We start from the raw sequence: 17,021 nt of genomic DNA on the forward strand, positions 1-17,021 counted from the left end.
AAGTTAGGAGGGTAGGATTATAATTAAGACGGCATTCTTACTAAGCATTGCTACACATATTTCCGATAAATATACTTATAGTAAATTTGTTTGGAATTCCTTACGAACTTTCATCCCCATATTTTCAAGTAGGTATGAAAAATGTCGAAATTTGAAAAGAGCCGGAACAAATGTTTTTTAGGGTTCCGTACCTCAAAAGGATTTTTTTTTAACTCTTATAGGATGACTTTGCTGTCCGTCCGTCCGTCTGTCTGTCAAGACCCTTTATCCCGTAAACGTGTGGAGTATTTATCGAGTTGAAATTAAAACTCTAAACTCAAAAAAAGTTATAGGGTACTTCCGGCTGTCCTAGAAACTTAAATTTTGTATAAAGGAAGCTCTTATAGCAATTTTATTCCCTTTATAGCAAAATAAGTAAGAAAAATCTGAAAATCATAATTTTTTCATGTCTGACTGACTATGTTAATAAGCCATGTAAAATGACCCACATTGCGTAAAATTTGCTTATGAGCTTGGCTCTGCTAACACTTGATATTCATAAATACCTATGCACGGAACCCTTGATGCGCGAGTTCGAGTCGATTTTAACCGGTTTTTTTTGTTCTTATCGAATACCTAAACACAAAGATTCATAGATTTATCTGTAATAATGACGACGTTCTATATAATTTTTCATCCTATTTCATCCTCTCGCAGGTAAATTTTCAAAAACCTTGAACAAATGTCTATTTATTTTTCAAAGTGCCCAAATGCCAAGTTTCACAAAGAACCAACGATTTATCTTCTACAATGTCGACCTTCATATAAACTTTCACCCCTATTTACCCCAACACAGGAAATTTTTAAAAAAAACGCTCGAACAATTATTATCTCTTATCAAGTGCCCAAATACCAAGTTTCATAAAGAAACATCGATTTATCTTCGATAATGACGACCTTCCATATGAGCTTTCATCCCCTATTTCATCCCTGACAGGTCGAATTTTTCAAAAAAAGCTAAACACATACCGATTTATTTCTTATTAAGTGCCTAAATGTCAAGTTTCATGGTTTTATTTCGACAGCGACGAACTCACCATATAAAATTTCATCCCCTATTTCAACCCTTAAAGCCTTTTTTCGCGATAAAAGATAGCCTATGTTCTTTCCCATGGTCTATTCTATCTCTGTACCAAATTTCATCAAATCGGTTCAGCGGTTTTTGCGTGAAAGCGTACAGACAGACAGACAGACAGACAGACAGACAGAGTTACTTTCGCATTTATAATATTAGTATGGAGTATGGATAGTATGGAAGTATGGATTTTGGGCAGTTGGGTGAAAACGTGCCAAGTATCGATGGACGTGATTTGACCATACAAAGTAGTGAAATCTCATATCAGCCTATCAGAGCGTTGGATCTGTGGTGTGCAATAAAGAATATTTGTATTTATTTATTTATATACATTCATGTCATGTTCATTTGCTTAATAATATAGATGTTACATGATTAGGTTGTAGGCGCATGTCACCCTGATAGGGTATATAATGTCAAATAGTTTCTTAATTTATCCTATAATAATTACAATTATAATAAGTATTTCATAGCATATTAAATCATCATTAAAGTAATTATCTATTTGTATTGTATTGTATATATAAGAAAACGCACGACTTGGCGAGGGCACTGCCGTGCTCCCAAACATGTTCGGAACTTTCGACGCACACACTAGCGGTTTTTTCTTATTGAAGTGAAAATATTTGCATGAGTTTAATTCGTTTTCCGGCTCATAACGCAAGTGCACACTTGCATGTCTAATGCTGCATTACTCATGTTCTTTTGCGCATTCCGAAGTCAGTGTTCGACACCTTGCCAGCAGGGCTACTACGAAACTCGAAACTCGAAGTTCGTATCGAACCGTCCCTCTCGCTCTCGTATTAAATAGTATGTGTCAGAGGGACCGCAACGAAACGAACTTCGAGTTTCGAGTTACGTAGTAGCCCTGTAGTAACGTCGAAGCGTCGTGTATCAAAGATTTTATGGATTATCGTTGTATAGGTCTATTAAAAACATTGGGGGTTGTGAAGACGATTTTTCGATTCAGAGATCTGTTTGCGAGATATTCAGGTTTACAAGTAAAGTGCAAATTTTCATTAAAATCCCTCCTAACCTAAAGTAATGGTAGTAAGTATATCAAATTTACAAGGAAAACTATAACTGTCAAGTTTGCTTGAGAATTATTAGTAGTTTAAGAGAAAATATCAGCCTAAGGTATATAATATACCTAAACTCGGAAGATTCTATAAAAAAAAGACAAAATTCTTAGAAAAATAACACTTGATTTTTTCGTAATGGCTACGAACCCTATCTTGGGCGTGTCCGACACGCTCTTGGCCGCTTTTTTAAACTACCGGCGCTTTTGGAATGACCATGACCATCATTGCCAAGAAGAATACGCCGCAAGAACATTGGCAGAAACTATTTTTTTTCAAAAGAAAATAAAATACTTAAGTAAATAATTAAAAACAAAAAAAAAAGATAAAATACATAAAAAAATTAAAGGGATGTATATGGGGTCTACCAAACTAAATCTACAACTATGTTCTTAAATCCCGCGTCTTGCATCTCACGCGCAGATACAGTGGCATCCGCGTTCTAAATTTAAATTTCCCGCATTGACCCAGATTTGAATCAACTGCCGCGGGTGTTGATGCAAACACAAGAAATAACGTATTAGGCTGCGTTTCCACCATAGATGTGCGAGGTATGTGTTTATCATGAACCAATAGAAACGCTTCATTTACCTATTCCTCGCTCCGCCGAGCCGTTTCCACTAGAGCTGCGATGAGCGAAGATAGGTAAATGGAGCGTTTCTATTGGTTCGTGACAAACTCATCCTCGCACATCTCAGGTGGTAACGCAGCCTTAAAGAGATTATACATATAATAAGGTAGTACTTGACACCATAAAAAAGCCAAGTCCCGAGTCTAATATAAAAACCGGCCAAGAGCGTGTCGGACACGCCCGAAATAGGGTTCCGTAGCCATTACGAAAAAATTAAGTAATATTTTTCTAAGGATTTCGTATTTTGATTCCAAGTTTAGGTATATTTTATACCTTAGGCTGCTATTTACTCTTAAACTACTAATAATTCTCAAGAAAACTTAACCGTTATAGTTTTCCTTGTAAGTTTGATATACTTACTACCATCCTGATTTTTTTCAAATTTTTTCACCCACCGGTTTAGATTTTAGAGGGGGGGGGGGACGCTCGATTTTAATGAAAATTTGCACTTAAAGTTGAATAATTTGCAAACTAATCACTGAATCGAAAAATCGTTTTAGCAACTCCCTAATGGTTTTAAGAGACCTATCCAACGATACCCCACACTACAAGATTGGATGAGTAAAAAAAATCACCCCCACATTACGTCTATGGGAGGTACTCTAAAAAAATTTTTTTTTTAATTTTTGAATGTACTATTTTGTCGGCATAGTTTATATATATATTCGTGCAAAATTACAGCTTTCTAGCACTGATAGTCCCTGAGCAAAGCCACGGACGGACAGACAGACAGACAGACATGGTGAAACTATAAGGGTTCCGTTTTTGCCATTTTGGCTACGGAACCATAAAAAGCCAGACCATTTTTCTCGGGAACGCGTCTGCCTTTAACCAACCTGAAATTAATATCAAATACTTACTTCAGATCTGCTACAAAAAAACATATAAAATGTGATAATTAGGGCCTTCACTATCTTCACTACCCTTAAAGTTTGAGGTAGTATCAAAAATACACGTTGTATAATATGTGAGTTCACGTCTAAATATAATATTGGCCGATTCGAAGTCATAAGGTGAAGCCAGATTACACCTCGTGTTGATAAGAGAGGAATGTAGTCCGAGCCCAACCTTGAAATGCCTTACGCCATTGAATAAAAACAATAACGTTTTAAACGCATTTTTACAAGGAAGAAGATTTTTTATGTAGCACGTAAAACGTCCCACTGTTGGGCAAAGGTCTCCCCTTTCCTCTTCCATTCTTCCCTATCCAGCATGCCAATCGAGTTGAAAAGTGCTCATGTCGTCCTGCCATCTCCTCTTGGGTTTTCATCTGCTCCTTTGACGAGTAGATAAAGATAAAAACGCAAAGGTATTTTTCTTTTATTTCATTTTACCGAAACTCAAGTGGCCCATTTTTTCTTTTGACTAGTATAGATATAGACTTAGTTCCCAACCCTAACCCACTTACCTAATTTTTAATTTAGTCAATGACGCCGTACTAAAGTGCAATTTAAAAACAATTACATCATGCTTGACTTTAATTATTGCAACTGTGGTTTATTTATTTGATATATTTTTAAATATTTAGTAATTTATTTTGCATGTATTTGCTCAACTGCTCGGCGAATGTATTTTCGGTATATTTCCTGTTTATATTGATTACGGCTTCGGATGACCAGAGGGCTGGCTAAATAAATAAAAATAAAATAAATAAGCACAAAGATTAAGCATTGCCATACAGCGTGGTAATGCTGCCAGCCTTCTGGGCACCTTACCACCTGGCAGTGATTTTGGGCAACTTCTTTATTTATAATTTTAGTTTATATGTTGTTTTAGTTACCTTTATTTCGTTTTATATTATAGAGGCATTGTGTGATAATAATAGGTAATAATCGTTATTTGTAAAATTCAATAACCTATTAATTTAATACTTTATTTATATTTATCTACCGAGTCTCGAGTTTTCTAATTATACTAGACTAACTGTTGCTTGCGCGCCCTAAATAATTGTATCTTTTTCCGGGATAAAAACTATCCTATGTCTTTGTCAGGACCTCAAATTATAGGGGTATCGGTTGAGTACTTTAAGCGTAAAAAACTAAGAAACCAATAAACATTCTCACATTCGCGTATTTACTCGGTGGCGGTGATTCCGTTTCCAAGTAATTTTTTTATCGCTATCCTGTGAGATCTTTCCATTTATCTGGGATAAAACTATCCTTTGTCCTTCTCAAGGTGTCATACTATCTGCATACTAAATTTCATCTAATATTGAGTCACCGGTTGCATTTCACTCACTGTTAGTGTTCATTAATTACATTTACAAATTATTGAGGATTTTGGGGATTTATGATTTTTTGAGGACACACGTTTCTACGGGATAGAATCAGAAATGAGGAGATAATATAGGAGAACAAGGATCACCGACATAGTTGAGAGAATTAGCTCGTTGAAGTGGCAATGGGCAGGCCATATAGCACGGAGAACGGATGGCCGTTGGGGCCGAAAAGTTCTCGAATTGAGACCGCGGATCGGCAAGCGCAGCGTAAGCAACGAGATGGACGGATGACCTGGCTAAAGCCGCGGGTTCACGGTGGATGAAGCAACTGGAGGTCTATAGAGGAGATATATGTCCAACAGTGGACGTCATACGGCTGATATGATGATGACGATGATAATGTCAATTTTTTCTCAGACAAAGTCGCGGCAACAGCTAGTTTACTATAAAGTCTCAACTCATTTCTAGTAACTACATAGAATTATTTACTTTATGCCTTTTCTACAAAGCACACAATTCTCCTGGCCTTGGCCACGTAATAAAAGTGACAAATGTGTATAGTAATAATGAAAGTGATTATTTATGGTTACGCGTAGGCAAGGCACTTATGACGCATCGTGCAAGCAGCGTCAGACGGTCAAGTGTCAATATCGTGACTACATTGACACCAGACCCGTCTCGCCTGTCATTTTTCTAGAAACATCTATTTTTGACTGCGTACCCAGAACGTTGAGTGAAGTTTTGTCATTACCAGAGATCGGAAAAGGAGAGCTATTCTGATGTCATTACTGTCATGTGTAGAATTTAATATGAATACACCCTGAAAACAAATATTAAAATAAAACAAAACTATACACATTGTGATTGGTTAAACTAAAATACGATACATTGAAAACGAGTACTGACTAAGCTTTTAAAATTCTAAAGTTTAAGAGATATAGCTAAAGAAATAACAATCATGTTTTTCGCTTAAAGTAATCTACGCCAAAGCTATGTCAAATCTCTGTTACAAGTTGCGAGAAATGTCAAGACTTTTAGGGCGATGTCAGGATTTTGGTCAGGACATTTCATTATTCCATATGTCAACCCTAATCACGGGTAGGCCTGTAAAACGGCTAGATCATGATACAAGTAGACGCGTTAAAATATCGGGAGCTCCCTGGATAGACGAATTCTACGTGCGGTCAAACTGTCAAGTTCTTTTGTTTTATAAAATTATACCTACCGACAGAATATTTACAAGTATCACCCAAGTCGCTACCTACTATTTTTGGTTTTTGTGATTGTATGATTTCGATCTTGCTGATCCGCCACCCGCCACTTCTGTATTATATATTATGTGCTTCTGTCTAAATAGTCATCCTATTCTTTGTAATTGTTTTACAATATCTATTATAGTTTGTTTAAAAATATATTAGTTGGATTAGTAGGATAATACTCACCCACTCATGATTATAATTTCATGATGTGAATATAAAAAAAAACATAAGTATAATGCAGTACCCTGCTACAATCACGAACCGTCAAACCACTGAAGGTAAGGTAGAGACTTTTGATAACCATAATTTTGAATAACATGAAAACGCATTTAATTACGAGGGTTTTTTATATTTTACATGGGAGACTTCCCAGTGGAAGTTAAAGTTTTCAACGAGGGTGAAGTGCCAGGGCCAGATTAAGCTCTCTAGCTCTAGTCTAGTCTACGCTATTATTCGATTAAATGCAGGTATATTATTAGGATTATAGTCATAGGATTTAAGTCTTTCGATCCAACGTATTTTTGTGATTTTAAACTTTCAATAATAAAAATTCGGTCTTTTGGTATTCGTTATTATAATACATAAGTACCTACTTCTTTAAACGGCGCACAAAAGCTCCTTATAATTTTCTTGAGAAATCTGCCAGTAGTGAATTTGAAACCTGCATATCCGTACTATTAGTTAAAATGACATGCCAGCTGATGTTTTTACAGCGGTGTGAATACTTAGGGCTTGTATTTATTATTAAACTTTCTTTCCACGCTCGTTTCTTGGCATCCGACGACTCGCGCAATTTCACGGTCAGAGCTCGACCTACACGTGCTGTCAGTTCATATGGAGACAACATTGCTGTTGATGTGGTATAAATAAAGCATTATTTATTGTTAATTCTTACACCTTGACGATAAATTATTAAGTCAAAATAAAGACGACCTCAAGATACGGTCTTATTCTTTTTGACGACCAGGTCAGGTAGCCAAGTGGTTAGAGAACCTGACTACGAAGCTTGAGGTCCCGGGTTCGAGTCCCGGTCGGGGCAGATATTTGTGTTTAAATGAATGTTTGTTCTCGAGTCTTGGGTGTTAATATGTATTTAAGTATATACTTGGGGACTAGGTCAATTGGTGTCAAGTGTAATGTGATATTTATTTATTTATTTCTTACACCATGTTGGCATGTGGTTAACCTATGGCAAGCAGAAGATCGTGGGGTCAAAGCTGGACTCGAACCTCTTAGTTTTTTTAAATTCATGTGCAAAATTGCATTTTCAATTTACGACGAGCTTTACGGCGATGGAAAACATCGTGAGGAAGACTTGTAAAAACCTGCGCAGTGGTGGGCGGAAAGTTCCCAATCCGCACTGGGCCCGCGTGGGAACTACGGCCCAAGCCCTCTCATTCTGAGAGAAGGCCTTTGCCCAGCAGTGGGACGTAGGCTGGGATGACGATCGTGGTAATGATGATGAGAATAAAAATACAAAAAGATTTTATGAAAATGGGACTATCCGGTTTAAAGCGGGAAAGCTTAAATATCTTTTGTTTTCTCTTTTTTTTGAGGCTTCGAACACTCCAGGTGATCATGTCAGCCTCATGGGTGCTCGCTCATTTTTCCTACGCAAGGGACATATTAAATTGGTAAATGCAAATGGCTTTGCCAGATGTTGGCCTGAGTTTTGAGTGCATGTGGCCCAAACCCCCAAGTACCCTTCTCCTCAAGTCTGAGTTCCGAGCATATTCCAACAACAAATGGGACAAGTCATCTACCTTCCGGCAAATCTCACACAGAGGTGACGGTTTAACTCTCATCATGTGTAAGAATTTGTTTGTTGGGATGTGTCCGGAACGTACCCTGAAAGCAGATACTAACACTTTTCTTGTATAAGGTTGTTAAATATCTTTGAACTCATGAATAGCTTGATTCAATGGTCTGCACGTGCCGCCAGGCGCGATGACGAGGCCTCCTATTAAGATGAGAGTATTTGAATGGCACTTCAAACCCGCGAGTAGATTACTTACGCAGTTCTCAAACGGATGGACCGATTTCGATGCGATTTTTTTTACGTGAAAGCGATTTACCTTGCGGTGATTCTTATAATATTTTTTTTGCATTAGAAAGAAGGTAAGCGATCTTGACATGTCTTTATTGAAAAACACTTTTTGTTTGTCACAGCAAATATGTAACAATACGGTATTTGACTATTTTGTATGTATTATAAATTAAAACTACACAATGCCTGTTATCGAATATAGAAACAATTTTTAAGCTACCTTCACAAATAACAAAGTTATATAGGTTTGAAATTCAAGATTAGACAGAGAAAGGCATACTGGCATGTGACGTCACACGCCAGTAGCGCCGTACTTGCTGCATAGAGAAAAGCATTTTAGAAAGAGACAGATATATAGATTTTTCAAAAAATCACTATAAATCCAATTTTCAACCGATTTAAGTTTTCTCTTCGCTAAAACATTGTCTGTATATCTATATTTTCCTAATAATATTAAGATATGGCAAATTCAGGAGTTGTCAAATACCGTATTAGCAAGGAGATTTTGGTATAATAAGTAGTACATAGTTACTGTTTTTAAACACGTTTTTAAATAAAAAAACTCGTCAATATAGTTTAGCCCTTTTTCTAATGCTAAAAAACGAAGTACAGCCAGGCGGGTGTCACTACGCCATTCCGCCGCCGAGCTACAAGTACATACCGGGCCTCCCCAACGTTGAGGCGATTCAGTGCGACTCAGCGCGTGCGAGTGAACACGAGTTATGCGATAGACAGAGAAGCATAAAGTTTGCACGATTCTTATGCCTAAACGTCACTTTTGTACGGCAGTGAAGCTTCTGTACTTGTACTATTACTTATTCTGTGGTACAGCCATGTTTCACGGCAACTCATATGAGTCAACTCATTTTGAGTCGCCGTGTGGCACAAACTGAACTTTTGTATAAAACCGAATGCAGCCGAAAATACGTGGCTCACGACTCAAAAAATTACGCTCGTCTTGCTTCACTTAGGAAACAGTATAAGGAACTGCAATTTTACAGGATAGAAACTATCCCCTATGCACTTTCAAAGATCTCAAAATATCCCATACCAATTTAAATCGATTCAGCGATTTAAGTTTGAAAAGGTAGGTAGCACAACCCAACATCTACCCTACTTACCTAGCCTACTTTCCAACAACAACAAAATATATACCGTAAACTGATTCAACTTTGCCCTCTGGCCCCAAAATTGCCCGATTTGATTTAGAGTCGATAACTTAGCACCCGTATAAGTTTTTAAACTTATCACCGTATTAATAATTCCCGTGTAGATAAAAGTTTAAAAACCTATACGAGTTAGTAAGTTATCCACTCTAAATCCAATCAGGAAATGTTGGGGTCAGAGGGCAAAGTTGAAGCAGTTTACGGTACTTAAAGTATTTTGCAAAGATGGTTTACGGTTAGCACAAACATTTTGTGTAATGTTGTGATGAATGTGAATATATTTAATCGACTCAAATGTCCTCTAACTACTAAAGTCGAATAGTTAGCAGGAATCGAATGCTACTAACCCTTCGTTTTTCTTCTCGGTCGCGTAACAAGCGCTTGCTATGAGTAGAAGCACGAAAGTCCTAGATCTAGACGAGAAAAACACGTACTAAACTCCATAAATTCGATCAACAATGGAACCTAACGTCTGGCCGAATGCCAATGTATTAGTTTTTGTGCCAGCAACATTCGCAGAGGTTATTGGCAGGGACACGTACACAGTGTATATATGTAATACATTACGTACACACACATACAGATATTACATACAGACGTACACGTCTGACCGACGGTGTCTCGTCATTGTGATATTTTTGTTTGATGCTGTTATGTAATTTGGAATTGTTTGACAATTCTTCTAATGTCATACTCGTAAGGGACCGACGGGGCTGTTTCGCTACCTATTCGTTAATTTTATTTGAAGGGTAAATGTTGATGCCGCCTCCGTCTATTTGAACAAAGCAAACAGAGACGGCATCACATTTATCCGTCAGATAAATTTAGTCAGTGGATGGTGAAACAGGGGGTGTGTTTTTGTTTCTTACTTGACACTTGGTTGGACCCATTTGGGTTATTTTGACATATAGATAGGAAGAATATTTTGGCTACTTTTTATCCTAATATTCCCACGGGATAGGTTTAGTTTAGTTTATTTATTCATTCAATACATCATTACATTATAATTTACATAAATGACAGTTATAAGAATTTGTATTGAAATCGTCAAAGGTAATAAGATTAGTAATAATTATAAAAAATAAAATTCTAAGCATGTCATGTGAATGGAAACAATTAAAATTAGACTGGTTCTCCTCAAGGGATCGTCAGACTGAAAACACATTGAAATGTATATAAAGAATAAATGTCAAGGATATGTAAAGATTAATACATTAGGCAATAAATTGAGTAACAATTTAAATGTCAATGTAAAAACAATAAAATAAAAACAAGAAATAATAATAACAATTTAAACAATTAAATTAAAATGTCAGATTCATAAATTCATAATAAGATCTAGACATGCATTTTTCTATGGATGACCTTCATACAACGTGACAATTACGATGTAATTCTTGTAATTTGTGATTCTAATCCAATTGGCAGACCTCTATGCCCTTAGTGTAAGTTTTCGGTTACAAAATACGTCTCGATCGCGTTCGCGTTAAATCTCAATTTGTATGCAAACACGAACAGCGCCTCTAGCGGAACAGAAAACTTACACTAGGGGCATTTATTATTAAAGTATCATTTTTTGTATTTGATTTTTTTTAAACTTTATTATTTTTAATTTTACTATCTTATTGTTATGTATATCTCTAGTTGACAACCAATGTTATTTTAATTGTTGTTTTTTATTTAATTACTTGACATTTGTGTAATTTATGATGTAAGTAATTTTTGTTTTCTTTTTATAGTTAGGTATATTTATGTAGTTTTTATTTATTTTGTTTCCTATCATATTGTTGTATCTTGTGTTGTGTTCCTAAATATAAATAATTTATGTTATATTTGATTGCATAAATAAATTAACGATACAATACACGCAAGCGAAAATGTAAGGTGGATAATAAGGAACCATTATTGCTAAAAAGCGATTTCTAATAAAAAAAATACACTAATTCTAATACCACCGTCAATTATATATGAAGGTTCTTTTTGCTTGTCAGTACATACGTGCGGTTAAATAAGTTAGATAATGGTGGGAACTTGTGACCCAGCGACATCTGTAAAGGCCTTCACCTCGACGGTTCGACGCCACGTCACGGCGGCGGTTACCACGTGGTTTCGCTTGATAAGTGCTTATGGTTTAAGTTATAACTTGTGTCGCTAAATGCACTAATGGACACGGTATGCCGGGGTTAGTTAGTTTAATAACCTCCTTTTTTTGAAGTCGGTGGCTCTGTCTGTTAGAGGGAAATTTGGCAATGTTATGTAAAAGTAAGTTTTGTAATATGTCTGCCGTTGTTCAGTAAAATAATAAGCTAAATTCCTAAAACAATATAAATAATTTGACGGTTAGATTATCAAATATTATTGGACACTTTTTGGTAATTTTTTACAGTAAGAGAATTTTTTATTTGTACACAATACCTATTACATAAACAGACAAAAATAAAATTAAAAGTAACTTATTCTTAGCCTAAAACGTGTTATTTACAGTTAAACGTCTTCGTATTTTTTTAAGATACTTATTTGAAAAAAACTCCCAGAATTCAGTTTATCACAAAATGAAGATATACATTAGTACATTGTGTCTTAAGGGCGGAATAAGGAATTACGAACGAGAGTCTATTAGAAGCCCGAAGTCGAAGACTGAGGGCTTTAATGAGTCGATGTTCGTAATTCTAGTACCGCCCGTGCGACATACAATGTTTTTCATCACATTTGCGAGTAAAATTGTATAATTATAAAAGAAAAACTAATAGTTTTTCAATAATTGTCGATACCGCTGACTGCGCTCTTGGCCTCTACAGCATTTGCATGGCGTGCGTGTGCAGCGCGCGCACGGAGCAGCAGCACACCATGCAGGAACAAACTCATTTACCGACCTTGGGCTTCATGACATGAAAATTAGTACGGGCAATGACTCATTTACCGACCTTGGGCTTCATGACATGAAAATTAGTACGGGCAATGACTCATTTACCGACCTTGGACTTCATGACATGAAAATTAGTACGGGCAATGACTCATTTACCGACCTTGGACTTCATGACATGAAAATTAGTACGGGCAATGACTCATTTACCGACCTTGGCTTCATGACATGAAAATTAGTACGGGCAATGACTCATTTACCGACCTTGGGCTTCATGGCATGAAAATTAGTACGGGCAATGACTCATTTACCGACCTTGGCTTCATGGCATGAAAATTAGTACGGGCAATGACTCATTTACCGACCTTGGGCTTCATGGCATGAAAATTAGTACGGGCAATGACTCATTTACCGACCTTGGGCTTCATGGCATGAAAATTAGTACGGGCAATGACTCATTTACCGACCTTGGGCTTCATGGCATGAAAATTAGTACGGGCAATGACTCATTTACCGACCTTGGGCTTCATGGCATGAAAATTAGTACGGGCAATGACTCATTTACCGACCTTGGGCTTCATGGCATGAAAATTAGTACGCGCAATGACTCATTTACCGACCACGGGTTTCATGACAAGCACATTAAGGTCGAGGGTTTTATTAGGGGGGTTGCAACCAAGGTAGCCTGCATGTTATGACACTGTTTACGAGCAAATGTGATGAAAAATATTAACAAATAAATATAATATTTGCATATTACCTATTAACTTATGTGCAAAGACAGTAAATAAGTATCAGGCTTTTTAGCCACAAGCGCGGTCGCGTTTTAGCTCGTATGACATTTCTATTCCGTTTATTATTCTACTCGTATGCTACTAAGCCCCGTTCCTCGTTGGTGTTTGTGTTTAAGTGTTGTGTTTGTTGTTCCAGCAAGGCATCGGAGTGGAGCTGGTGCGGGCCCTGGACAGCAACCCGCCGCACATCTCCAACGTCTTCTGCGAGTGCGACTCCAAGGATGACGTCGTGAGTTGTAACTTTAATATGTTCATCTGTTCATCATTGCTGACTACTTTTTCATCATCATATCATTAGCCACAGTCTCACTCAATCATCATCATCATCATATCAGACGAAAGACGTCCACTGCTGATAGGCCTCCCTCAAGGCTCTCCACTCAGACCGGTCTTGTGCTTTCCGCATCCACCGCGATCTTAACCAGGTCGTCGCTCCATCTTGTTGGAGGCCTAAGCTCGCAAAGTCACACCCATCGCATTAATTTGAGAGAGAAAAACCGTAAAGGGCACCTAAAGTTTTACAGATGTAGCGAATAATTTTTTGCCATCGTATTGTGTCGGAAAAGTTCGTATTTTCTTGCTTTCTCAATTAGTTTACTGAAGCTACTAAGAATTAAGGACATCTATATATCATTGTTGACGACATCATCATTTTCAAAATCATCTCTATAGCTCATAACTTGCAAAGCCAGAGTCGCGTCGTGAGTTTCTTTATTAAGTATTAAATATATCTGCATCTTCTGTAACATTATTTGAAACGATTTACGTAGTTTTTTCTGCAATTTTAATATTAACAGATTGTTCATGTTGTTTATGTACTGTTTATTATTTTCAATGTCTCCTCTCCGCATAGTTTGACCATTTTACTTTCAACATTAGCCGCGACATCATCGTAATCTTCATGACTCGTTTCATCTTCATTATTTATATCAGCATTGTTGAAATTATCATCGTCAATGCCTTAATGTCTATATTATTATAAAGTCCATTCCTAGTTGTATGTCAATTACGTAAACAGCTTAATTCGCCGTCGCCGTGCGCTAGAATCTCCTAATGCACGGAAAAGAAGTTTCTTTCTATCATAGATAATTTTGGCAACAGAAAAAAATATAAAAATAAATTTGTGGTTGATACAAAAAGAGATTCTTTGCAAAGATCACTAATTTTCTTTCGAGACCTCAAAATCTGTTCGAGTAACTACTGTTCAGAGGAATCGAATATACTCGTAGAAAAAAAAAGTTATTTCATGCCAGGGGACACCCGGATTTGAACCGGGGACCTATCGATCTGCAGTCGATTGCTCTACCACTGAGCTATATCCCCGCTTGCAGTGAGTTCGAAATATTGTATGTTATTCTAACAAAAGGCTATCGTGTAGGCGGCAGATATGGCTTTGTAACCCGCCAGTGTGCGCGGACCTTTGACGTGCATGCATTGAGTTGAATGTCAAGAGGTTATGAAAAGGATTTAAAATTAGAAGGGTCTAAGTTAATTGGTTGTTTTGAATTTATTTTACTATGTTGCAATAATATGTAGGTATATAATTTATAGGTTTTGTGGCTGAATTTGCATTTTATTGTATTTATAGCCAGTTCACAATTATCGATGTTCGCATCGTATATATTATAAGCGACAGCGAGACGTCAAGATACGAAGTTCGAATTCATCCTAATTCTAGCCTTGGGCTCTCAGAATGACAGGGTTTGTGTAATCCCCACGCGGACCCAGTACGAATAGGGAACTTCACTAGCACAATGAATTTGTCGCTGGTGTGTAGAGAATTCCTCGCTATATTCTTCACCATAAAGCTCGTTGTAAATTTCGCACATGAATTTCGAAAAACCCAGAGATACGAGGCCGGGTTTGAACCCACGATCGTCTGCTTGAGAGGCCATAGGTCAAACTATTAGCCACCTCGTGCTTTTCTACTTATTAAGTAGTAAGTTTGATGGTTACAGACAATCACGTGTGACTGCGAGGCGACGCCGGCCTTCCAGCTGAAAGCATTCAGCCAACGGGGGGAGAAGGTCGAAGTTTCACACTACCGTGTCAACGTCAACAGGTAATGATGGGAAAGGGAGGCCAAGGGGGGTAAAGAGCGAGTCTGCTGCCTCCCCCGGAGCAGTAGGTAATCGTCCTCTTTTATGATAAGAGCCACATTAGACAAAGTGAGGGCTTACACTGTTGCCCGCACGCTCAGATTTGGAAACTGATCGACCCGCGTATACCTAGCAGTCAGTTATCTTCGTTTACAATATATGTTTTAATAGTACATACTGTAGAGTACATTTAATAGTACATACTGTAGAGGCCGGGAAGTAGGGGGTTGCCGGCGAAGCAGATATAGACAGGGATGCGAGGCCGGCAACCCCACGTTCCGGCCGAGGCTTGTGTAGTGCTTTACTCAAACATGACATGAAATAAAATAAAAAAACAAGAAATGAAGCATGGCGGGACGCTAGTCCGTCGCCCTGTTGTGCTGGCGGTGGGCGCGCGCCGTGCCGCAGAGCACGCGTTGAAACAATAGATGGTCGCATTGCCGGCCAGCGGCCGGGAAATTTGTATGAAATCTCTTTGCAGGCCGCTAGGGTGACCGCGCGCCGGCAGCCGAGCCGCAGCGCGATACTTCTCAGCCTATTATTTGTAACACAACTTCAATATTTCATGTCATGTTTGAGTAAAAGCCGCTACCTCCTAAAGTCGTTACATGTGTCGCAGGCCACAAAAATAGCGGCTGCGGGCCGCAGTTTCACGAACACTGCCCTTGAGAATCGAAAATGTAACTTTATTTTTTGACATTGTTGACATTCAAGTGCCGCCATGCTGATTTTTTACTGTACAGTCAAAGCACGTAAAAAAAATTACTTGCTTCTAAGCTTATTACTACTTATTTTATTACTTTTCCCATCTATATTTCTACTAGCCTCCCTCCCCTTGGTCATTGGTTTGCGATGCCTTTTATTAAGCTTTCGACAGCTTCTAGGCATTATGTCAGATGACCAAGACGACAATTTTTTAGGACATGTTGAGTTGAATGCTATTGCGATCGTCAGGCGTTATACCGCCTCATTTGTCCATCTCGTTGGTAGACGTCCTTCGCTGCGCTTGCCGATTTGCGATTATACCATTTAGGGGCTGTTCCACCACCCATTGATTAATTTTATTTGACGGATAAATGTGATGCCGTCTCTGTTTGTTTTGTTCGAATAGACGGAGACGGCATCACATTTATCCGTGATGGACGGTGATGGATGGTGAAACAGAGGGTTAATGTTGCAGGTTTCGGGCCCGGTTGAACGTGCTGTGTGTGACTGATAAGCTGACTGGTGAGCTCCACTGCGACGGCTGGCCTGAAGTGAAGGTAGCGCTGGCGCCGGTCGGGCCTCTGCGGACCGGCGGCGGAGAGAACACCCTGCAGCAGGCGGTCAGGTAATACCTTAGAACAGGGTCCAGCCCGGTATCCCCTTGGGGGTTTTTGGACTGGTTTTTCGTATAAGGCTTTGCGAACTAACCAACCAAGTTTTTTTTATTCGACTGGATGGCAAACGAGCAAGTGGGTCTCCTGATGGTAAAAGATCACCACCGCCCATAAACATCTGCAACACCAGGGGTATTGCAGATGCGTTGCCAACCTAGAGGCCTAAGATGGGATACCTCAAGTGCCAACAATTTCACCGGCTGTCTTACTCTCCACGCCGGAACACAACAGTGCAAGCACTGCTGCTTCACGGCAGGATTAGCGAGCAAGATGGTGGTAGCGATCCGGACGGACTTTGCACAAGGTCCTACCACCTGTAAATTTATTTTATTTTTAAGCGCTTTATTGTATAGAGGCTAGCCTTTCGTAAGG

General features: G+C 38.3%; 1 protein-coding gene and 1 non-coding gene across 8 annotated transcripts in view; one reads left to right on the forward strand and one right to left on the reverse strand.

The window, feature by feature from the left end:
* LOC141444300 (uncharacterized) overlaps positions 1-17,021 on the forward strand; it is a 90,142-nt gene that overhangs the window by 46,953 nt on the left and 26,168 nt on the right. For all 7 annotated transcript variants that reach the window (XR_012453159.1, XR_012453158.1, XM_074109821.1 and 4 more), the window contains exons 3-5: positions 13,308-13,400; positions 15,130-15,233; positions 16,451-16,600. Coding sequence is in view for 5 of the 7 variants with exons in the window: in XM_074109821.1 (XP_073965922.1) it covers positions 13,308-13,400; positions 15,130-15,233; positions 16,451-16,600 (347 nt within the window). In the remaining 2 variants the exon portion in view is untranslated. The remainder of the gene's footprint in view (positions 1-13,307; positions 13,401-15,129; positions 15,234-16,450; positions 16,601-17,021) is intronic.
* Positions 14,423-14,494, reverse strand: TRNAC-GCA (transfer RNA cysteine (anticodon GCA)). The gene has a single exon. It is a non-coding gene; the product is annotated as a tRNA-Cys (tRNA).

The sequence above is a fragment of the Choristoneura fumiferana genome, chromosome 29 (assembly GCF_025370935.1).
Source record: "Choristoneura fumiferana chromosome 29, NRCan_CFum_1, whole genome shotgun sequence".
In the NCBI taxonomy this organism is placed as follows: Eukaryota; Metazoa; Arthropoda; class Insecta; order Lepidoptera; family Tortricidae; genus Choristoneura; species Choristoneura fumiferana.